General features: G+C 33.1%; 1 protein-coding gene across 1 annotated transcript; it reads right to left on the bottom strand.

Moving 5' to 3' along the window:
• Positions 1 to 3,138: 3,138 nt before the first annotated feature.
• LOC134262087 (uncharacterized) lies at positions 3,139 to 20,908 on the bottom strand. The gene is made up of 4 exons (XM_062744476.1): positions 20,812 to 20,908; positions 16,534 to 16,623; positions 6,239 to 6,379; positions 3,139 to 3,473 (listed from the first exon to the last, which is right to left on the bottom strand). Exons 1-4 carry the CDS (start codon positions 20,842 to 20,844, stop codon positions 3,375 to 3,377), a joined length of 363 nt encoding a protein of 120 aa, XP_062600460.1. The 5' UTR covers positions 20,845 to 20,908; the 3' UTR covers positions 3,139 to 3,374.
• Positions 20,909 to 24,193: the final 3,285 nt, after the last annotated feature.

The following is a 24,193-nucleotide window of genomic DNA, read 5'->3' as shown; positions in this document are numbered from 1 at the left end:
AAGCGGAGAACGATTACATTGGTTTTTGTAGCATATCTAATGCTTATACAAGGGCCCATAGCCAAAATCGCTCACCTTAGCACAAAAATCAATCCAGTATTGAGAACTGAAATGCAAAAGTGGTCCCAACTATTCCCTAAAAAAAGGGGGGGGGGGGCGTATTGTTTCAATTTACTTAAATTTACACTAACTAAGAATACTTATATATTTCTTTGACTTACTGTGGTTTTTTGTCACTATGCTTTTTTGCTCAACTCTTCTCCAAGTGTTCACAATTTGAGCAAGTTTGAATCTACAGTACCTGAGGATGCTTCCGTATAAATAGGACCAATTTAATTTTTTTCCAATATATTCATATGTTTCAGAATTAGCATATATTTGATCATCCATTGCCGCCCCGCCCTACCCCGGGGATCATGATTTGAACAACTTAGAATCTACACCACCTGAGAATGACTCCACGTTAGTTCCATCTTTCCTGACCCAGTAGTTCTTAAGAAGATCATTTTTTACGAGTTGATGGAACATCAACTCAGTTATCCTCTTGCTCAGGTTTTCTGCATTTTAGCCAAAGAACACAGCTTATTTATTCGGTTCATTCTAAAAGAATTTATCTCTTAGTTTTAAAAGTTTAACATAAATGAAAGCAAACATATTGTTTCTACACATTTTACCGTTTCTTTTCAAAAAGCAGATTGATATTAGGTGTAAAAAAATATTTTTATCGTCAGTCCGACAAAAAATATAAGCAGATAGACTGAACTACTTTTCATCTTCATATGCACCACGTGTATGTATGTAAACAACAATGAATGCGCTTTGGCATGAAAAAATTGACAGGATTACTTGGAGAGATAAAGGAGCCACATCAAGGTAATTGCATTTTATGCATAGCTATATGTAATACTGAGAGATAATTTTGCTATTAATTCAGTGAGTCTACGATCAGACCGAGATCGAGTATACGTACGCAGGTTGCATGTTGTTATGGGTACAAGTCAAAGCGGCACCTGGTGAAAACGGCATTTAGGAAATGTGCAAAACAGCACTTCAGAGTAGTCAAAACGACACTTTAGAAAGTCAAAACGGCACTTTTTTTATTTTGAGAATTTGATATTGTTTATACAGAAAATGGATCTTAACATTACATTTATAGTAATAAATATGTATATCATTATTTGATAAAATGTTTTAAAAACATTGTAGGAAAAAAAATTGACTAACTTATTTGAAAATTATCATACTTTTGTACAGTTGTTAGATTTTTTAAAATTTACTTTATGATAGTTGTCTATGTGCTTTCATTTGCTAAAAAAGGCAGCAATTATAACTTGTATATTCATATCGTGAAAAGAAAAAAATATATTTATCAATTGTTTTCTAATCAAAACACAAATTAAAGCATTACGATTTAATTACATTTGAAAATATAGTGCAGCATGGCATGGAACTGATATCCGAAATCAAATGAAATCAGCTTTCATGTCTCCGTAGCAAAATAGGCCCGTGCGACCGTCCCGTATTTAGTACTAAAAGTACGTCGTACCAAGGAACAGTTTCACATGTATTAAATTATCAACCATTTTCCTACGACACATTTTGCATCGGATTTATTTCCCTTCGCCGCCTTCTTGTAGGGCAAACTAGCGAATTTTCCTCTTGGAGCAACTAACTTTAAACATGCATGCAAGAAAAATATGCCTGGGCGTTTAGAGGAAATATACTGAAAGGAAAAAGAAACGCATAAAAACGTAATATGGAAAAAAAGTTGACTATGTGGCCGAAAAATATGGAAATGGGTCAGATGTGTATTCTGGTTACTTTGCACTAAAATCAATTGTCGAACCTACTCAACCATGAATTTATGGCGTCACGTAGGGGAAATGATAAAAAGTCAAAAACACGTGCATGTTAATGATGATAATTTTATGATAAAATTTTGTAGTGTCATACGATGCATTAGAGTTGTAGAAATTTTTTTTGCATATTTGTAGTCAGTATGAATTTCTTTCAATCGTGGCATGGCTGACGGAAGCTACTGTGGATTTAGTAATTGAATTCAATATATTGCATAAGTGAATAAAAAGGCAAAACATGCTGTTGTACAGATTGTTTTCAACTTTTTAATCATGTAAAAGTTTTTTTTAGTTGTCAGAGAGTTTACTTTAAATGTTTCCAACCAACCATGACGGCGACGTTGGCGCGTAAAAACGTCACAACAAGATAGGGCTTTTCATCATGCCACCTCGGTTATTGTCAAGGCATTATCACTGAAACTGATATTTATACAGCAGACAATCATACTCATGCTCTAATTTTGGCCGCGAGCTTGGCCACTTTACGTCGATTTTACTCTCAAACGCGCATGCACACGTCGTTTGGGTGATTTTTTTAGCATGTTTACAGTGGAAAAATTTAGTTAGTGTTTGTCGAGACTTTTTAACAAACATCCACGTGTACAAAACCTGCTGGGTTTTGTACATTCTACTGGACTATCCTAAATCAAAAATTCGTACTCGATTGGGCGGGGGTATTTGTTGGCTTTGAAATAATACAACTAATCTCAGCCATTAAGGCTACCGTCGGAAGGGTTGAATAATAATGTTCTGAAAAAGATAAATACTCTGGTGAAGTCAGTGCACAGGAAAATCAAGTTTGTTACTGATGCGAAAGGGAGATTATGATAATTTTTAGTTTTATTTTTGGGGAGTGTCGGCATATTGATATCAATATCTCTGGAATTAGCACTCAAAATCACACAAAATTTTAGTAACTTGTTGATTAAAGATGGATTAAAATGTATGATAACAATGGTGGAAAACATATTTGAAATAATTGTTTTAATTAAACTCTAAAATTTAATTTGCGTTTCTTAATCCTTTCAGTATATTTAAAAGTTAAAAATTAAAGGCTCTAACAAACATATTTTATAAGAAAGAAAAATAGTGTTATCTTTACCTCTGTAATTGCTATAGCAAATTGAACTTGGTTGAATAATGAAGGGATCTGGGAATGTTTGCCTAAAATATGGCGGACATGGGGAACAACTTTTGCTTAAATCAACTCAATGAAAAACACTCTATTAAGAAACAGATTATTTTAACAATAATTATATTTATTGATAAAGCTTTTTGCCAGTTATGAACTACCTTGTTGATTTTAGATTGTATACATGTAATTACAGTACAAATAAAATATTTTTACAGTGTTTAGCAGATATATAGCAGTGTTTAACAACATCGTTAGAAAGTACATACACAACTTAAGTTCTATGTGAAACTTGCTAAAAGTGATTAAGCAAATAAATATCTTAACATTTATGAAACACAAATAGCAGCACAGCCCAGCAGTAATGAAAACTTTGATTGTAATGATCAATTTTTAAATCGACAGAAGAAATTTTTGAACTTATTGAAGATATTTTTCAATTTTCCGGTGAATCCTTTTCTTAACTTCGTCTTCAGTGGTTGACCCTTAAAAGAAAATTATATACTCTGATATGAATGTCTTTTATGAGTCATAATTGAAGATCAAAATACAGTTTATTTAAGTTTAATTTATCATGATGACTTAAACGAATTGAAATTCAGGAAATATTTGTAAAAGAATCCCTGCATCATTCAATAGCCCTCGGGTACACAAAAATTGTTGCTCTTTAGTTTTTTAAAGTCGAAATACATTTTCAGGGGGTAAAAACAATCTGACCTGAATTAGTTCCTTAAATATCTTACAGAAAGACGACGACAAAATATTAATTATGCAAGATAATAGCTTGATTTCAAAGAATATTCTTGCTAAAAAAATGCATCTTTTTTCTTTCTTTTTGAAGTTCTCATCGATATAAATTTCTATCTGAGATTGTCTTTAATATACTAATAAATTAAATTTATCAAGTCCTAGTCTGAAGTGTAATATAATGTAGTTTTGATAACAATTTCCCCATAGGCATCCATCTCTGTACGTTGGTCAATCAATTTACCTTTTCTTTATTTCTATTGTACAAACAAGGTTTCTCTATATTGCCGGAACCTTTACTCCAAGATATCACATGTGTCAAAAACACACAGGTTACTGTGAAATATGAATTTTTAAAGCTCTGCAGTTTTTATTCCAAGAACACCTGTGCGGTAGTAGTACGAAGACTGACCTGCAGTACAGTTTGGCCTGCTGCTAGCCAGAGAAAATTGTCAGAATGGATTAAGTGATTCAGAAATAAGTCACTTATAATAAAAAAAACATGAGGCTCACGTGGCTTATTTGTCAGTAGTATCATGTAACAACATTCCAACAATTGAAATTAAAACCAGTGGCCATGAAATTCACAAATTTAAAAAAGACATCGTTGCTTTTTATAACTTTACCCTTAGCATGCTTTAACTTTTGTTACTTAATAACCAGAGATAGATCAGAGTAACATAGAGAAAATGCATTACTTCTTTATAACCACTGGTTGTGCACCTATTCCACAGGAACCACTGACTCGGGGCAACACATTTCAGATTTTTGGAAATTTTATCATAAATTTATTTCGTCATAAATGTTTAATTAATACCAAAGAGCAGATTTCAAAGCATTAATTTATTTTTAAAATATGTACCCCGCCTCCCAGTACCCTTGACCAAAAGGCCCTGAAATTAACCATTTTGGAATGGGCACCTTTCTTTATCATAAGATTGGCATAATACACAGGAGCAAAAGAAAAGAATTTCAGAGAATTCATGCAATTTCACGATATAATCATAAGAGCCTCGCCCTTACACAAGAACCCCTGGCCCAAGGGTCCTGAAATTCACAATTTTGCAAGAAGCATCCTTCTTCATCATAACTATTTACATAATTCATTTGTTAAATACCTAGGAGAAGAGGAGAAGATTTCTAAAAGAATTTATGCATTTTCAATAATTAGTATTTAATCAATAGAGCCCCATCCTAACACCAGAGTCCCTGACCCATGGACCATAGAATTAAAAGAAAATGGAAGAGGCATTCTCTTTCATTATAAGTCTGCACTCAGTTAGTTTGTATAATCCTTAGGAGCAGAGAAGAAGATTTTCAAAGAACTAACGTATTTTCACTATATAATCAATAGAGCCCCACCCTAACTCCCGATCCAAGGGCTATGAAATTCACAATTTTGGAAGAGACATTCTTGCTCATCATAACTGTTTACTTGGTTAGTTTGTTTAAAACCCTGGAGCAGAGAAGAAGATTTAAAAACATTTTTGCATTTTCACTATATAATCAAAAGAGCCCCGACCTAGCACTAGAACCCTTGATCCTGGGGCTATGAAATTCACAATTCTAAAAGAAGCTGCCTTTTTCAATATAAATATGTACTTGGTTGGTTTATTTAATGGCCAGGAGCAGAAAAGAATTTTTCAAAGAATAATACATTTTCACTGTATAATTTATTTACATGGGACCATTGCTTATCATAACTATGTACTTGGTAAGTTCATTTTATACCGAGGAGTAGTGAAGAAGATTTTCAAAGAAATAATGCATTTTCACTATATAATCAATAGAGCCCCACCCTAGCACCAGAACCCCTGACCCTGGGGCCATGAATTTCACAATTTTGGTAGAGGACTCAATATTAATTACAATCATGCCAACAGTTTGACTGCTTGATATCCAGAAGTAAAGAAGAACATTTTTAAAGATAATATTGATTTTAGTGGTTTTGGCCCCTCCCCTCAGGTCCCAGGAGGGCAGGGACCATGAAATTCACAATTGTTATTTACCTTTACTCACAAATGCTTTATGTTAAAATTACTGTAGAAGTACTTTTTCCGCGTGGTATTAATTTACGCTATGTACGCGATCACATATTTTTTTCGCGGAAATTTATCCAAGCGTACTTAATATAAATGTAAGGGATATATTGACAGTCTAGAAAATCCCCGTAATTTTCTAGCAGCGGAATAAACAGAAATTGAGATTCCGCGGAATGATAACCCCGTGGAAAAAAGTACGTCTACAGTAGTTGAAATTGGTTGAGCGGTTGCAGAATAGAAGCTGTAAATGTTCAAATGTTAACATAAGACGAACGACGAACGACCCACGACGAACCACGACGGACAAAAACAGATAGCAATATGTCAACTGAGTTTATTCAGGTGACCTAAAAATACTTATCATCAGTTTAATATATGTCTTATTGTTTACAACATTAAGATAATATTTTATATTACAATAAGACAGTTAATTTTGCTTTTAAATCCCCCTTTAACTTTACCCTTTTCAAGGCTTCAGTCTTGTTGTATAATTCTGACATATCTGAAGAACGCATATACATTTCGACCTCCCTTCGAGTGATATGCAGTAGATTTCGACGGAGTTCTCCGTATGGACCATCTGTCTCTATGCTGCAGAACCGCTGGAAAAATAATATGTTGTCAAAACCTCAGAAATACTCTAGTATATTTGTTTACTTCTAATATTGGTCTTCCGCGTGGCATAGTGGTAAAGCCTCTACTCTAGAGTCGCGGAGTAAGGCGTTATAAAACAATTAAAGGAAACAAATTTTCCAAATTAAAGTGATAATATTAGTGTTCTATTGTCATTTTCATAGTTGTACTAAACTCAGTAGAATATCCACAAATCCTTTCTCCTATTTAAACGACATTAAGAAATAATAATAATAAAAAAAATGAATATCCGCTATTTTGAATCTCCAATTGCAGAATAGTGAGATGCAGAGAAAAAAATACAAATCAACGGAGTATAGAAAGTTGCAAATGTAAAATCCCGAATTAAGCAAAATATAGGAACAATAGACAAATAAATCAGAGAAAATTCGAATTAAGTGTAGAAACGACTAAATTTTCTGAATTAAACGGATAATGATAGCATTCTATAATCATTTTTATAGTTGTATTACACTCAGTGAGATATTCACACATTACTTCTCAATTTTGAACGACATTAAGAGAAAATTAGAAAAAAATTGTTTGTCCGCGAATTCAATCGCCATTTTGACCTCTTTAACCCATTTTCATGAAGGCCAGCATATTTTGTCGGTTTCAGTATACTCGAAAATAGGTTGAAACGCTATGCTGGACCAAATAATGATTATTTGCCGTTAGAAGATATTTCTAGCCTTCTTCTTTTTTTAAATCAGGTCCAGACTACGATTAAAAAAGCGACATTTAAAACAAATATATTTTACCATGATCATGTACTTCACTCGTAAAATAATGCGATTTTGAGTTGTTACCGATTTTGGTGAAGTGATTCATTTAAATACGAGTATCGTAATTTACAAACTCAATATCAAAATATTCCAAACTTCATTAGAAGCCAATTTTGGGCATCACATCCATTCCAATCAGGTGTTGATCAATTCAATCAATTACAAGTCAAAACACGTATTAGCGTCAATATAATTGGATCTACATGAGAACAATAGCCGCGTGACACATGCCGTTATGTAATATTGTGAGAAAGCAGAGTTTAAATTGAATGCAACATTTAGTCAACTTATATATAAATTTTTGAGAATAAAGTTATTCTTTGAAATCTTGAAATACCTGTTTGATGCATGCTTGACTTTGTTTGCACCTATTTAGGATAGCGATACATAGAAGATATACATAATTATTTACGTTCGTATTTAATCATGGAGAACTTTTATACCCTCAGTACAGATGTAATTCAATGCATTTCATTCCTAAGTGTACTTTAGAAACGCTATGACAAATTTCCGCGGTAATTTTGTGACCGTGTTCATAGCTTGAATTTATCCAACGTACGTCTACAGTATCTTGTGCGAAACTACTTGGTGATTACATTGACAGGTGTCTTACATTGTTTAAACATGTTGAAATTTTAACGAAAAAACTTGCTTCCAAAATACCGGTGTTATATGTCTAGAATAAGATCATTCGTGTCCTATGAGTTATTGTTTTTTTTTTTTAAATGCAGAATTGTTTTTCTCCATTTTAATTACTGCTGTGCTGTTTTGGGCAAAATGAAAAGCAAAGTAGGTCTTAGAAAACTATGTAAACTCCACATGCGAGCCGCTAGATTGATTTTTAATAAAACTTTTTATACACCTACATCGAAAATGTTTCTACAACTGAGATGGATCGATGTCATTTTATGACTTTTTTATTTACAGAACTGTCATCCTTGTTTGAAATAAATAGTAGATCTACAAGATTAAGTGAAAGCAATGCATTGTATTTTTCAAGGACAAAAACAGAATATTTTACAGATTTTTTACAATTTACGTTCCCAAATATGGAATGAATTGCCGGAATTTTAAAATAATAATATATAAGAAATTATTTCCAGTCTACAAACTAAAGTGTTTATCCATTACATTATGTTTGCTGAGTGTTGTTAGAAGCAATTTGTTTCTGTATATAATTTTTGTCTGTATAAATGTTTTCAGGATCACAATCTAAACTAGTTGTAAACTAATAGTGCTATCCTGCATTTATAAAGGATTGATTGATAGTATATTGTTTAACCTTCCTCTCGAGAATTTTTCACTCATATGGAGACGTCACCGTATGCCGGTAAAGGGCTTCGAATTTTGACCTTTTTTCGGCACTTAGGTCCATTGAGCAGTGAGGTATCTTTATCATGTCAATGCCTGCCGCTTACACGGAGCCTCGGTTTTTAAGTTCTCATCCGAAGGACCCGCAACTTTCACTTCAAACTGCCGAGCGCATGGTGAAGGAACAGTTGCTTCCCAGTTTTTATCGACTTAGGTCATGGTCGGCCGAGATACGAACTCACGACCTCCCAATCACGGAGTGAGCGTTCTTTTAATATATACCGACTGAGTTACCGTGAAGGTTCATACATAAAGGACATTATTATTATTATAAATCTTAAGTTCTCGAGTTCGAACCCCATTTCGCGACGTTGAGACACGGTCTTTCAGATGAGACAGTATAAACCGAGATCCCGTGTTGCAGTAGATATTGGCACGAAAAGTATTCCTCACTGGTCCATAGCCCTGAGTGCTGGGTTTAGGTTAAAATTTTCAGACCTCCACCGGCAAGTGGTGACGTCTCCATATTCTCGAGTGGGATGCCAAACAACAAACAATCAAAAAAAGGCCATTGAGCAGCAATGGCTCTTTATGTTTCGAAGAACCCGCAACTTTTCCTCTAAAATGCCGAACATTTGACAAAGGAACATGTACAGTTGCTAGCTTCTTTATCGATTTATGTCATTCGCGGCTGTGATTTGAACACTCGACTTTCCGAACAAGGGGCGAGCACTCCACAGACTGATTAACCTTCACGGCATACGTGTGTTTTAAAGTTTATATTTTTTCATAAAAACAAACCCAGATCTCCCTTGGTATCTTAATTTTTTATTCCAAATATGTTTCTTCACTTAATATGAACGGTTTCCAAATTATATCCTACTTTTCCTGAATATTCTTGTGACTAAATTTATTGCATATCAACAAAGATCTTGAAGGAAAAGGTATGGCAACAGCCGCATCTGGTCCCTTTTTGATTTTGAAGCCAAAACACAGCTAAATTGTGATAGTTTGTAGTTGTTTAAAAAAAATCAGCACTAATTTTGATCCAAAGCTTACACAGAGGGAAAAAAACGAAAAATAAGATGTGTTTGTGAAACACTGATGCCCCCGTATAAGATTGAACTTTTTAAATGCAAATCTAATTAATTGGTACCAAAAGTAGGGTAATCTCACTGGGAAACAATTGTGATATTTGACAGTAGTTTTTTTCAATAAGTACAAAAATTTCAAAGGTCAAGGTCAAAAGGTCAAGGTAATTGGTATCCAGTGAAAGGTCTAGACACATAGAATTTTTATTTAGAGTATGTAAGCCCTAGCCCTAACCGTTCAGAAGTTATGGCAAAGGTTAATTTTTTTAAAAGTGGGTCAAACTCCATGATCAAGGTCAAAGGGTCAAAGTTCTTGTTATCAAATGAAAGGTCTTGTCAGATGGATTAAAAATGTAAAGTATGAAAGCACTAGCCCTATCCCTTAAAAATTTTGGTCAAGGTTTGGTTTTTTTAATAGGTCAAACTCAAAGGTCAAGGGGTCAAAGTGCTTGATATCCAATAAAGAGTATTCTCACAAGGATTACATATATGAAGTATAAAAGCCCTATCCCTTACCGTTCAAGTTATGGCCAAGGTTAAAGTTTTTTCACAGGTACGGAAATATACAAAGTCAAGGTTCGTGGGTCATTGTTGTTGCTATCCAATGAAAGGTCATTCAACAAATAATAAATATGTGAAGCATTAATGTCCTGCTGTCTACTGTTCAAAAGATATGGCCAAGGTAAAAGTTTAAAATTTTCATGTAAATGTAGGTAGGTAAAACTCCAAGGTCAAGGTCAAAAGGTCAAATTTGCCGGTACCCAAAGAAAGATCTGGTCACAAGGAATACACATATGAAAAATGAAAGTCATAGCTCCACTAAATCAAAAGTTATGGGCAAGGGGAAAGATTTGCGGAGAAACAGACAAACAGAGAGATAGTGAGACAGACAGACAGACAGCTAGACAGACAGACGGACACGACGAAAAAACTATATACCCCCGAAACTTCGTTTACACACTGCTCAACGCGTTATCGGCAACTCAGTTGTTATCGGATACTCGGTGCAGGAAAAAACAATGCAAAGGAAACGTAGGTGATTTTAAATTTCTTCATTCAATGATAATTGTGTACTTCTGCAAACAAATTTTGTGATCTTTGGCAGATAAATGATAATACTTTCAGCGGTAAAAAGCACGATCCAAATCACACTCTTTTAAGAGATCTACAGCTCTTTAAAATGAAATTTGATAAAATTTTCTGAATATGTCAACATATTTTAGTCTTTGTAGAGGTCAGAATCAATTTGTTTTATAAAATAAAATATATACATTTGTGGTATCTCTCCATTATATAAACATACAGAGAAAAAATATCTTCAATTCTGTATGAAGTTTGTCAGAGGTCAGAGGTCAATACGTGACCTAATCACACGGCGCAATAATATCTACCGGTACAAAAATTATAAAATGACCTGCTCTACTTGCTTTTCATGTATAAAAATGAAAAAAAAATAAGCAAGTAAAATGATAATTAATTTATTTACAATGTAAACTAGTATTTCATACAGTTTGTTGGCTATCGATTCAACCTGTGAACATAGAGAAAACTAGGCCTAGCGTTTGTTTACATTTTTTTTCACTTTTGTCAGCTGCACAGTGTCTAACGTTCATCCTAATTTTTTGGGTAGACGTTTCGTTAAATTTTCTTAATAAACTATTATTTTATCTTTAAATTCTACTCACGATAAAAGTGTCAATCTGTTGGAAAATATCATTGCAATCATGTCATGAACAGCTGCCAAACACCTCGGCGTTTTCGTAATTCAATGTAAAGCTGTCGCCAGTGTCTCCTTGTTTATTAGTGTTTTGCGATAAGTATGCCTTTAATTACTGAAATCGTAGAATCTTTTGATCAAATTACAAATTAACTGGCTCGGACAAGTGTCTCAATCCATCGGATTCATCCATCCCTTTCCGGCGACCGAAATTCCTCCAACTTTTCATCATCAAACTTCGGACGTGTTTCTTATGTCTTTTCAGCATCGATTATCAATTTTCACGAATAATAATATTCCCAGACAACAATCTATTCACCATTACTGATCACAAGTAGCCTTTCACAAAATATTCCCTTCGAAATAGATTCCTTAGCCTAATGAATTCGAAGCGTAACCGCCATGCAAGCCGATTTACACCTTGCGTAATTTTTCAAAATGTACGACGGACGGTTAGTGCAATAATTAAATTCGAAAATATTCAATTGTCTGTCTCAAATGTATATATAAGTAATAAATAACAAGTTTATAAACTTCAATAGGAATTGAAGTGGGTCGGTACATGATCAAATCTTCTGAGAAGGCATTCTGCATTCACAGGATTTGATCACGTGACCGACCCACTTCAATTCCCATTGAAGTTTATAAACTTGTTATTTATTTCTTAAGTGATTTATTAACTATATAGACAATCATAAACCTTTAGAAAAGCAGACATATATCAAAATTCAAATTATGGTTTATTTTACGGGCATTTAAAATGTTTCGTTGGGTACAAACATGTTATCGGAAACACGGTTGAAGTTGCCGGATAATTCGGTTTTTCACGGGTGTAGGTTATCGGAAACGTAGGTTAAAAATGTTCCTTCTGTTTCAACAATAGATTTTAAAAAAGACGAAATTCCATGATATTCTGCGGTCAAGGCTTTCAGTTCTTAAAAAAAATAACAATTTGAATTTCAGCAAAAGAAGTTTGTAATCTATGACAGATAATTAATTATACTTTCAGCAGCAGAAAGCACAAACCGAATCAAAAGATCTACAGCTCTCTCAGATAATATTCTATTTAAAAAAATTCGGATTATGTCATCACAATTTAACTTTTGTAGAATTCAAATTTAATTTTTTCTATCAAACTGGTATATTTACTCTACGGACAATCAGATACCTTTAAATCAGCAAACTGAGATTAAACATCCAAATCAAGGCTTAGAAAACAGTCATTTAAAATGTCTCGTTACTTGAATACGTAGCCGGAAAATTCGGTTTTTGAAGGGTGTATGTTATTGGAAACGCAGGTTAAAAAGTTTCCTTTAGCTTCATAAACACATGATAAATAGTTTGGAAAAAGTCCATTATAATCTGTCAATTCTTGAAAAAAAGCAAACGTAATGTGTTAGAAGTAATTTTGAAATTTATTTTCAAGGGCTGTCTGTAAGGTTCATAAGTTTGTTTTAAATCTTTAATCTATCATAACAATTACTTTTGTATTATGATATACTGAGTATTACATTATTATCTTTTTTTTAAAAAAATCAAGTTCCCCCATGATCCCCGGAATCACGTCACCGTTTGATTCATTTTCAGTTCCTCATATGTTTAACTTTTTTTACAGTCAGTGATTGGCGTTTTAATTACACTTCGACGGGAGGAGGGGGTGGGGACAGAGAATTTTTGCTTCAGTAAAACATCCAATCGCAATGCAATATCCATGTGACCCCCCCCCTCGATCTATCTGAGATGAGCTCTATTTAAACATTGCATCTGGCCAATAATGACGAAGAGCACACTGCTGGATGTAACCGTTTATAAGGGGGTTCTTATTCCTTCTTGGTATGTTAAACAACCTCCGATGTCTTTAGAGATCCGTGTTTACGATTTCGTATTTTTTTTTTATGTCAATCTCTTTTCTCCTCAAAAGTTTTAATTCTATGTCATATAGTTTGGTCTAACGCCCTATTTGGAAATACATTGAACCACCCTTAATTTTATTGAGTTTGAACTCTTTAATTGCTTAGGCCAGTAAACTTATAAATTTATTCGTGTTGGAAAGGTTGTGAGTTTGAATCTCGGTGTCGCCTGTGCTAAGTCGATAAAATGACTGGCAACTGTTCTTTCGCTATGCGCTCATCACCTTGATTGACTGTATGTTGTTTAACACCATCTTGAAAATTTTCAAGTCATATGGAGACACCACCACTTGCCGGCGGAGAGCTACAAAACTTGTCCTATACTCGACACTTAGGGCCATTGAGCAGTGAAGGATCTTTTTTGTGCTAGCACCTATTGCGGCGTCCCACTTTGGGATACGCACCAGCAACGTATAAGGATCAACTCCTTAATTACTCGGCGATTCTAGAGCAGACACTCTAACCAAGGGCGACCTCGGTAGCTTGAAATGAAATTTAAAACTGATACCATATTAAACAACAGGTCAAGATCATGCAGATTTCAGTGAGAAATGCCAAAAACACGCATTTTTTTAAAGTTACACATTCTTAAAAGATGTAAATAATAACCAAAAATTAGAATTGTGTGCGAGCCACTTTATATATTTAGATTTCATGTGGATTTCTGTCGTTCCTTTACATTTTTCCTAAACTATCTCAACCTTTGTTTCCGATAACCAAAACCGAAGTTTCCGATAACAAACTGAATTATTCAACCGTATTTCCGATAACATACTGAAAGTTAAAATTGGGCAATTTTTGTCCTTTAATAACATATTTGCAAGATTCTGACGATGTCTTCTTGTGGACAATCATTAACGCTAGGTAAATATAAGGATTTTGAAGAAAGAAGCTATTTACAACAATCCCAATTGGAGAAAAACTTGCAAAATATAGCAGATTAGACTTTTAAAGCCTTCCCAAGGCTAACAAATGCTATTCTAATACATATTGAGGCGTTATTTTGTATCCATATTTTTTTCTATTTACAAGAATCAATGAACATTTTCTGTTTCTATTTTAACAGAGTTTATTTGAAATAATTTACTACCCTGTAAAAAATTGTGATCAACCGAGTGTCCGATAACAACCGAGTTGCCGATAACGCGTTGAGCGTGGTTTACGGGGACATAAAAAACGGCACTAAACACTGTGTTTTGGAAATTTTTCGTTCATGCACTTATGTTGTTTTTAAATCTTTACCGGATTTCGCTTTTATAAATTAACTACAGAAGTGTGTCAACACCAATTTTTAAATGTTTAATATAATTAATTAAATACATTAAGGAGGGTCAGGTTATATGCCCTTACTGTTTTCTAAACACTTTCTTTACACTTACCTGCCATTGATTTAACATTATGTATGTATGAAAGGAGGAGCTTACATCGTAAGAATGGATATAAAAATTAAGACTAGATGAATAACAAAAACAAAAAAATACTAGACATATGTAGCATGATTTATGCTAATTAGAACACAGTGCTCGAAACGTTTAATAGTCAGCGATCGATTTAAAATATCCTTTACTTACACGAATGGGTTTATGCGTTTTAAACCTTTGTAAACAATGTACTAGTACCATATAGAATAAATAAATAGGAAGATGGAAAATAATGTTCTTGTAATTTTTTTAAAAAACATGTCATTTTTATTCATTAATTCTAATCTAAGATCGATTCTTACGATGTTACATGTAGCTCCTCCTGTCATACATACATAATGTTAAATCATTGGCAGGTAAATGCACATTCTCTTTATTTGGGAAACCTAAATTTAAAGGTATCAGTTATAAAAGGACGTACATACTTTTCTAACCATACATATCGATCCTGTATTAAATACTCTGAAACTAATTCAAAGCAGTTTAGAGTAAAAAACATTTTACCAAGAGACATTTTCAAAAATATAATTATTCGAGCAGTAAATAATTAATTAAGAATGCATTGAGGTCCATTGGAACAAGAAATTTTTTAAAAATAAGAATTTTAACTGGCTACGGAGAAATACATGTAATATGTATTCAGATTACTTGTTTTTTTAATGCCAAAATAGATGCAGAGAGAAAAAGGAATGCACATTGAATGTCGATTTGTAGTGAAGGTGTGAAAAATCAAATACGTAAAAAATGACGTTGATCAGGTGTTGTAGATATTGAACTCCAAAATGCAAAATATGCTGGCACAATCAAGCAAGGATCTCTCCATTATATAAATCCATTTGCAATATTCTATGCATTGAAAGCCGCTGTTCATGACATTTTAAAGTCATATACAGAAGATGGATTGAAGTCCTTACTCAGCTCCAGGGAATCTCATTAAAATTAGGTGAAGCAGACATTGAAAAACAATGATGTTGTCGGACGTCATAAAACTAAACGGCGATGGTGCCGGGCGATGATATAATGTCGTTTATATTTTATAATAATTCGAGAAATAATGAACGAATTAAGCTGAAATTCTCAACTTATTATTTTTTTTTGTTGCTGTTTTATGTTCCTTAAAAAAATTGTAAGCTCAGACTACATAGTACTGTTTTTATACCCCTCGTATAATTATTAATAATAGAAATATGATTTTTAAAAATAATTATTTTTCACCAGATAGATTACAAAAAGTATTTTATTGATTAAAAGCAAAGGGGGGGGGGTGTTACTTTTCAAGGATAGATCAAGGTAAAAAATTATGACACATTCCGCTTTTACATACTGAGGCTTAAACATGAAGATTATATTTACATATATACTGATTATTCAGCCAATATAAACATTGTATGTGTTATGCATTCATATTCATTAAATCTGAGGCTTTTATGGATCGAATACCTTAGAGACAATACACTTGAAATTCATTACTGTATATTATAATCTTAGATAAATTTAAACATTTAAATTGGATGTCAAATTGACAGACTTCTATACTAAATGTATAAAAGTGAGATTAGGTTAAGATTTAAAAGCAACGGAAGCGACTGAAGAAGACCCCAAACACAGTGTTAAGTGCAGTCATCCTTTAATTTTTTTATACTCGCCTATAGGTTTTCAGTAATGTCATGTATTTAATTTTATCATATTTTCTCAATCTTAATAATATCCAGAAGTCATAATTGCCTAGTGAGTTTTAATGTAAAATATTTTGTATAGTAAAATCAGTTTTGTTAATTCCGTTTCTGTAGTCAATATTACTTTCCTGATAAACAAAGAATCGAAATGGAGGTTTTGATTTACTCTAAACAAAAATGCCCTATTTCAAACTTTGAAGGCATTACACTACCTGATTTTCAAATGCTCTCTCCCCGGTCTCATTTCGGTTGAAGTCGGATAATTCTGTTTCCTCCTTATCCACTGCGTTTGTATCGTTAATCTGGAAAAGTTTTAACATCTCTAATAATTACGTATTTGAATACTAACATTTTACAATTCTTTTGTTAAAATAAATGATTGTAAAAATGAATAACATAGGCAACTTTACCTCTCCTGTTTTAATGCAAACAAAAAATTTGACTTCTCCATCACAAAACGCCAACCTTGGCATTTCCTCAGAAACATTTTTGCATAACACATGACAAAACATAAACTTTGTGAGAATGTTCGTCAAATATAAAAAAAAAAACGGGACACTAATGTCCTGTTTACACGGAAAGTTTAATTCGAATTAAACGTATGTTTACTGCGAATTAGCTTCGCTTAGCGTTCACACGGAGAATTTAATGCGCATTAGTTCAATTCCAATTAATTTACTGGGCATTAAATTACTTCGCATTAACTCCGTGTGAACGCTAAGCGAAGTTAATTCCAATTAAATTTTGAGGCATGCGTAGCGGCGAAATTCATATGCCACATGTCAATGGTCAAGTATTCTTGTATCTTATGGTCTCTTATCTCCTAAAATGTAATCAGAAAATGATAATATATAAATATTGCATGTAGTTGAGTGTAACATTGAAAATTTTCACCCCAAGAAAACATTGTCAACCGAGGCGCAGCCGAGGTTGACAATGGTTTTCGAGGGGTGAAAATTTTCAATGTTACACTCAACAACATGCAATATTTATTATATTATACTGAATGTTTTATACAAATACATATTACAGTGAACTGTGCGTGCATAAGTTCTGCGCAGTCGCTATTTTTTAGAATACCACCCGTTGTCAAACAATGTTGACTGTTGCTAAGCAGGAGGGCGTTGCTTCATTATTCAGCGGGTAGTAGTGTTTTTTATCAAATGTTTCTCGACGAATCAGATTCAAGTAATTTACATGAAAGTATAACATCAATAATTGTCAAATTATCAAAGCTGACAATTGCTTAGACAATTTTTTTTGTTACAAAAGAACAAAATAATGTTCTCAAAAAAGGGAGGAAAACGTTACCGCTACATCGCCAAAAAGAAGATGGGCGAACAAGGCGGGCAGAATGATATTAAAAAAAACATATTAAATATGTGAATTGATTATTTAAATTTACATCTAATTATTGGAATTTTTGAATTATGGAAAAAAAAACTTTTCTGAGCGAGAAAGAATCTCGTAAAAGAAATTTCTTTCATAAAATTATTAGATGGTATTCGTGGGATTCGAACCCTAGCAATAAAAATCCGACGTATCAATAGCATACTGATTTGAGACTAACGCGTTAACCACTATGCTACATCGTTTATGTTGATTTTTGGCATTTAAATCATGTTTGTGATATGACCTGCGACTTAATGGACTTGAGGTATTTCTCGGAAAGATGCTAATGTAGTGTCATAAAATTGTACCTATAAGGTATAATGGGTCTTCGCTTCATGTTTTTGAAAACCAAAAAATGTGTATTTTATTGCACACTTTTAGGATCATCTTTCAAAAAAAATGGAGAGAAGACCCACCCATGTTGAAAAAAAAAATTGTTTAAGTATAAGAAAATGATCGTTTTTGTTCTTTTTAGTGTCTGTAAGCATTTTCATAGGCAAATACTTTCAGTCTTTGTGAGTTTTTTTTTTTTTTGTAAATTGTAGAGATGTTTCATAAAGTATATTTTAATATTAGATGAAATATCAAGTAAAATTTGGATTCAATTGAGATTAAAATTTTCACTTCTTATCTGTCGCACTATAGGCATTCTGTCCGCCTTATTCACCCATCTTCTTTCAACTCATTACTGCTACATTTTTTTTTTTTCAAATTTTCGACTGATAATTACCGCTACATTTTTTGGAACCGAAATTAACTCGTCACCGCTTGATATTGAACCAGCCAAAACAACTCCAGGTATGGTACGGAATATTAGTTCCAATCAACAAAATTCACTCAATATGTAATGAAGTACAATTTCGATAAAAAAAAAAAATGCGAAGACTGTGAGTTTTATCTATCCACAGTTCTTGATTTATTTTTTTTCTAAATTTTAAAAGTGTTTGATGAAATAGAATAAATTTCAAATAAAAAATTTAATAAGAAAACATTCCGCTCAAGATCCTACTTTCTCCTCCCCGTAGTGAGCAGGGGAAACAGGACTTATACTTGTATATGTTTTACTTTAAATCAATCTGTATACATGCATATTAAATATAAAAGTTGATGGTAAATGAAAGAGGCAATGTAGCGGTAATGTATACTTCTGTATGTAGCGGTAATGTAACGTTTTTTGTAGCGGTAATGAGTATGAATTGAAAATTTTAAAAAATGTAGCAGAAATGAATCCTCTAGTCAGCTTTTTCTTAATATTGAATATTTTTTTACGATTATGAAGAAGTTTGATGTTTTATTCTACAGCCATTTAGAATTTTCTTTTCGTTTTCATGGTATGTAAAATAGAAAAAAAAAGAAATATTAGGACGGCAACCTCAAATTCCTTAATCGTGCAACTTTGAAAAAAAAAATGCAGATTGTAAAGGAAATTTATTAATTTTCAAAATTGCTTTCGAAAATACGTACATTTCCTTGTAAGATTGATTGATTGTATTTTGTATAACGTCCCTCTCGAGAATTTTTCACTCATATGGAGACACCACCACTTGCCGGTGGAGAGATGCAAATTGTATCCTGCAACACGGGACCTCGGTTTTTACGGTCTCATCCGAAGGACCGGTCTCCACGTCCCACAGTGGGATTCGAACACGCAACGTATGGATCAACTCCTTACTTCGCGACTCTAGAGCAGACGCTCCAACCAGTGCACCGCACACATTTCCTTGTAAGATATACCCCTTGTAAAGCGTCAAAGATCTAGTATTCTTTCCCTTTATGGATCCTTGTTACATTGCCAAAATTTTATCATATTACAAATTGCAAAGCATCAAGAAGAACATATTTGCTTCAGCAATAAATTAATATGTGTTGATGAATTATATAATTTAAGAACACATATTCAAACATTTTTTGTTACTGAAGAATAGTTAATAGTAATTGCAGGACCATTTCGAATTGTTTGATCTATATGTACATGTATGTCATCAGAGAAGTTTTCCCTTATTCATAAAGTGACTTGTTTAACTTATTGTATGCCCTGCTTCCTGTGTTTTTGTTCTTACACGAAATATGATAAAATGTTAATTTTACGTAAATAATCACAAATTTTCAACAGAAAAAAATACCACAAATTTTCTTTTAAAAGATTAACGCTTGAGGGGGTGGACAGTAGTTTTCATTGCACAATAATTCACGCATCATTTAATTCGAGTTGATTTTCGTTTTATAATGTCAACCTTTTATTGGTATCTCAGGTCAACCACATGAAAATCCAACATGGTAACAGACGCTTAAGGACCAATGGTACAGATTGAAAAATGATCTAGGGAATGGAGTAATCTAACTAAGATTTAATGAATCTGAAGGCATAACAGATATTTATTGGCTGAATTCTACCGGTAAGTATAATTATTTAGACATACATGTAATCTTCATGTTTTAGTAGCAATATGTAAAAGAGCGGAATGTGTCATATCAATTTCAATAAATCAGGAATTGTCAAAGTCACACAAGATTTCGGTTACTTGTTGCTTAAAGTCAAATAAAATTGTTTGATAACAATACTGGAAAACATATTAGGAATGAAAGTTGTAATTTTATTCAAACGTTTATTATGCGTTTCTTTTTCCTTTCAGTATAGTTTCATAGTATTAAATACAGGATGGACATTAAAGGTTAGAAAATTATATCCAATCATGGGTCGGATACTTTAAATCACAACGATTATATTTAAATGGCTGCTAAGTTATGGAGTTAGGTGTAAAGATAGGAATAAAATCAGGTACGCGTTTAAATGTTTAAATAACATCCGTTCTCTGATTACAATATCATTCGTTCTCCAATTACAACAAAGCATTGAAAATATTCTTTAAAAAATCAAAATAAATTGCAAATCGAAAGTTGAAATTACATATATCAATCAAGTTTAAAGGTTTGTCTAACCTTTTTTTAGAGGATGCATTTCATTAAAACTTACAGTGTTTTGTATCTGTATGCATTGAAGCACATATTCTACTTCAAAATATGAGATTATGATACGCAAAACGAAACAAGTAATAAGCAGCTCAGCTACTCAAAAGCAACAAGCATTTTTTTCCTACCAATTCATTGTTTCTTCCAAAATGGTTGCCCATTTTACTAGCGTCTTACTGTCCTTCCTGAAAACAAGACTTTTCGTAGATGAATCAAGTCTTATTTTTGTTGACCAATCAGACACCGTATGTTATTTTTATCATATTAGATAACTTCTCCTCGGAAAGATTGTTACCTCATGCATAAAAAAGGAGTATTGTACAGTAATATTTTCAAGTCGTATCGTAAAAAAATATACATGCAATTACATTACAAGTCAGTAGCATAATCAAAAAGATCAAGACAATATTTCATCTGGATGACAAGAAAAATATAATCAAAAAACTTTTACATTTTGAAAGTCGTTTTTAATTTGTTGAAATTGCATTTTAATAAGACCTTATTATATTTTTAATCATAGATTTAAATTTAGGTGTCCCTAATTTTAAAGGTTAATACTAAAAACCTAAAAAAAGGTTAATTTTTGCTACATGTATGACGGTTTTTGGTACATGTAACGTTTTATTTTGGAATTGCATCAATTAGTCTGTACCTCAGCACATTTTGCTTACGTCATAAGTGCACAACCAAGGGTTGTTAAGAAAAATCGTGGACTTTTGTCATATCTCTTTTATCTCTTTCATTAAACGTAATATTTTATCAAAATTTGGTAGCAATATTTTGATAAAATCAATTAATTCAAATGATTTTTAATCTTTTTAATTTACCGTGATTTATTTCAAACCTTTCCAGAATTAAGATCGAAAAATGAATCTCGGCGCAGTTCATATTTAATTGATTTATAAATAATGCACTTAATAACCATGATAACGTCTGTTTTCACAGTCTATGTAAAACGAAGCAAATGGAGCAAAAACGAAAAAAAATCCTAGACTTTTAAATTGAGATCTGATACATTGATCAATATTCCAGGTTATGGCTTAATAATTTGCTTCGGTGAAAAGAGATTAATTTGAGGAGAGAGGTAGTTTTCATTTAAAACGAAGGATATGATGGCGTGGTAGAACGTCACAGGGCAGCAGATAACAATGCAATTTTGTGTTATAATCTGTAAAATCCTGAACAAACTCTTAAAATGCATGTTAAAGGAATCAAAAAATATCTCACAAGTAGGCAGTGCATGTGTGTGTAAATTGCGGTATTTGAGTGACAGAGACTCTACAGGACGAAGACAATCTGTAAAGAAACGGTTTAACTGGTAAAATCTGATCAAAAACTCAGAAAATTGGATCGTCATTGGAAGACAGGTGCTTCAGAATTGCTTATCCCCTGAAAGCACATCTGAGTGATAAAAGAAATTAAAACGCTTACAAAGAAAATTATACAACAAGAACAACTGTTAGCAAAATAAATTAACATGATAAGGCTGTCCGAAGGCTTAAAATGCCTAAAAAGCATACATTTTATTTTGAGCTTGATTTTCATTTCAATATTTAATCCTTGTTTGAAATTGCAGTCAACTTCAGATAATTGATTAATCAGGTTTTATTTTATAGCATTTTTGTGATGTCACATGACTGTGTTGATCACGTGACGTAGATTTACGGTATTCCTAATTGTTGCACAAAAATCGCTTCGGCACAAGTGCAAAACAAAAATATTGTGCAAAGTTTGTTACATATATTAATTCATTGTGATCTCTGGGACATAAAAAGTGCTGGGGGCAGGTTTAATTTTTACTCGAAAAGAAAATATTTTACGAAAAGTTCAACTTAGGACCACTTTTTATCGCGATTTATACAAAAATTGATTAAATACGCCCAATCCCCTAGTAAAATTCAGTTACAGGACATAATTCTCTTGTAGATTCACACAGAATATCTTCAATTTGTCCTTATGTATCACTTGTGCCAGTCCACTATAAACGCAATTCATTAATTCTAACTAATATTTGAGCTTAAAAAACAATCGTACACTTGAATTAAACAAAAAGTCCCTAAAAAAATCTACATGCAATGTAAAAATTATGACACTTTCCCCGTCATGTCAGTTCAAGGATGCAGTGACTTGACGTCATATTCTTTTATGACGTCATATCTAGGTAGTTCGGAGATTGATTGATTGATTGATTGTTTACTGTTTAACGTCCCTCTCCAGAATATTTCACTGATATGGAGACGTCACCATTGCCGGTGAAGGGCTGCAAATTTGGGCCTATGCTCGGCACTCAGGGCCATTGAGCAGGGAGGGGTCTTTATCGTGCCACACCTGCTGTGACACGGGGCCTCGGTTTATACGGTCTCATCCGAAGGACCGCCCCATTTAGTCGCCTCTTACGACAAGCAAGGGGGTACTGAGGACCTATTCTAACCCGGATCCTCACGGGATTAGTTCGGAGAAGTTACGACAATTTGAACAGTTTGATATTTTACGGGCAGCCTTATCATAGCTGCAAATGTTAAATGATAGAAATGGTTTTAATAAGTGGTTATTGAACTACAGCTGTATACTGTGTTATATGTGTAAAACGAGTATTTTTGAGAAATTCATCACGCTATGATTTACGTTTTATTGAAGTTAAGTGTGACCCGTGGTTACAAGACATGTTAATCTTAAAATGAAGTAAATTGATTTCTATTAAAAGGATTGGAACGAATCTTCACAAATTAACAAAGCAATGAGCTAATTTTAAATTTCCTTAAAGCAGTTTAACGAAGATTGACATGTCTACTAACTTTTCGAACAACCCCCTTATTTATAATCAGTCGAAGCAGTTTTTTTTTCAAAAGTAAGGATAGAATTTACAATGGTTTCGTTTGTTTTATTCTAAAATGTTTATTTATTGTTAAAATCGTTGGTATGAAAATTTTCGCTATATCTCATGGCATATTTATCTAAATTTCATCATCGATGCCAATATTGTTCGTAGATTATTTTTTTATTATTTTAACAGGGCTGTATGTACAAGTGCCTCCTAACTAGTAATATAACATTAACGTTTCATGACAGCTCATGGTTCACAGATTTTCTCCTTGTTAATATTTCGAGATTCGAAATGCTTAAGCAAAAGACGGTGAGTCAAACCTGATCTCCGCCACAGACTGAGCGGTGAGACGAGAACCTCGTCTGGGGACAAGTTCCAATCTAAGTTCCTCCGTCGGCCAGCATCAAGGACGGAACAATACTGATTATTAATTGCCCATCTGATACTCTTTAAAATGCACAGGCTATTGCATCCTCGATAAATATTGCCTAACTATGTTATACCACTCTACCAAAATTCACGATCTGACTCACCGCATCACAACTTTAAAGAAATTGTAAACATTCTGCATGCCAATGGAAAGAGGGTGTTGCAGAAACTCCCGATTATTCCCTATATATCGAGAAGGACGTTTAAATACCCTCGTTATGTCTAAATATAGATACAGCTACGTAGAGGACTATGTT

The sequence above is a fragment of the Saccostrea cucullata genome, unplaced genomic scaffold, assembly GCF_032062105.1.
Source record: "Saccostrea cucullata isolate Sc308-1 unplaced genomic scaffold, CSIRO_AGI_Scuc_v1 ctg3364, whole genome shotgun sequence".
Lineage (NCBI taxonomy): Eukaryota > Metazoa > Mollusca > Bivalvia > Ostreida > Ostreidae > Saccostrea > Saccostrea cuccullata.
Note: the sequence above shows the minus strand (reverse complement) of the source record. Positions and strands in the feature narration are given on the sequence as shown.

Bases quoted from the DNA above. Each gene is read 5' to 3' on its own strand.
- LOC134262087 (XM_062744476.1), bottom strand. From the start codon at position 20,844: ATGGGCAACCATTTTGGAAGAAACAATGAATTG. The intron at 16,624-20,811 runs GTAGGAAAAAAA...AAACTTTTCCAG, and splicing joins TTGGAAGAAACAATGAATTG to ATTAACGATACAAACGCAGT. The intron at 6,380-16,533 runs GTAGTGTAATGC...TTATTTTTCCAG, and splicing joins AGAGAGCATTTGAAAATCAG to CGGTTCTGCAGCATAGAGAC.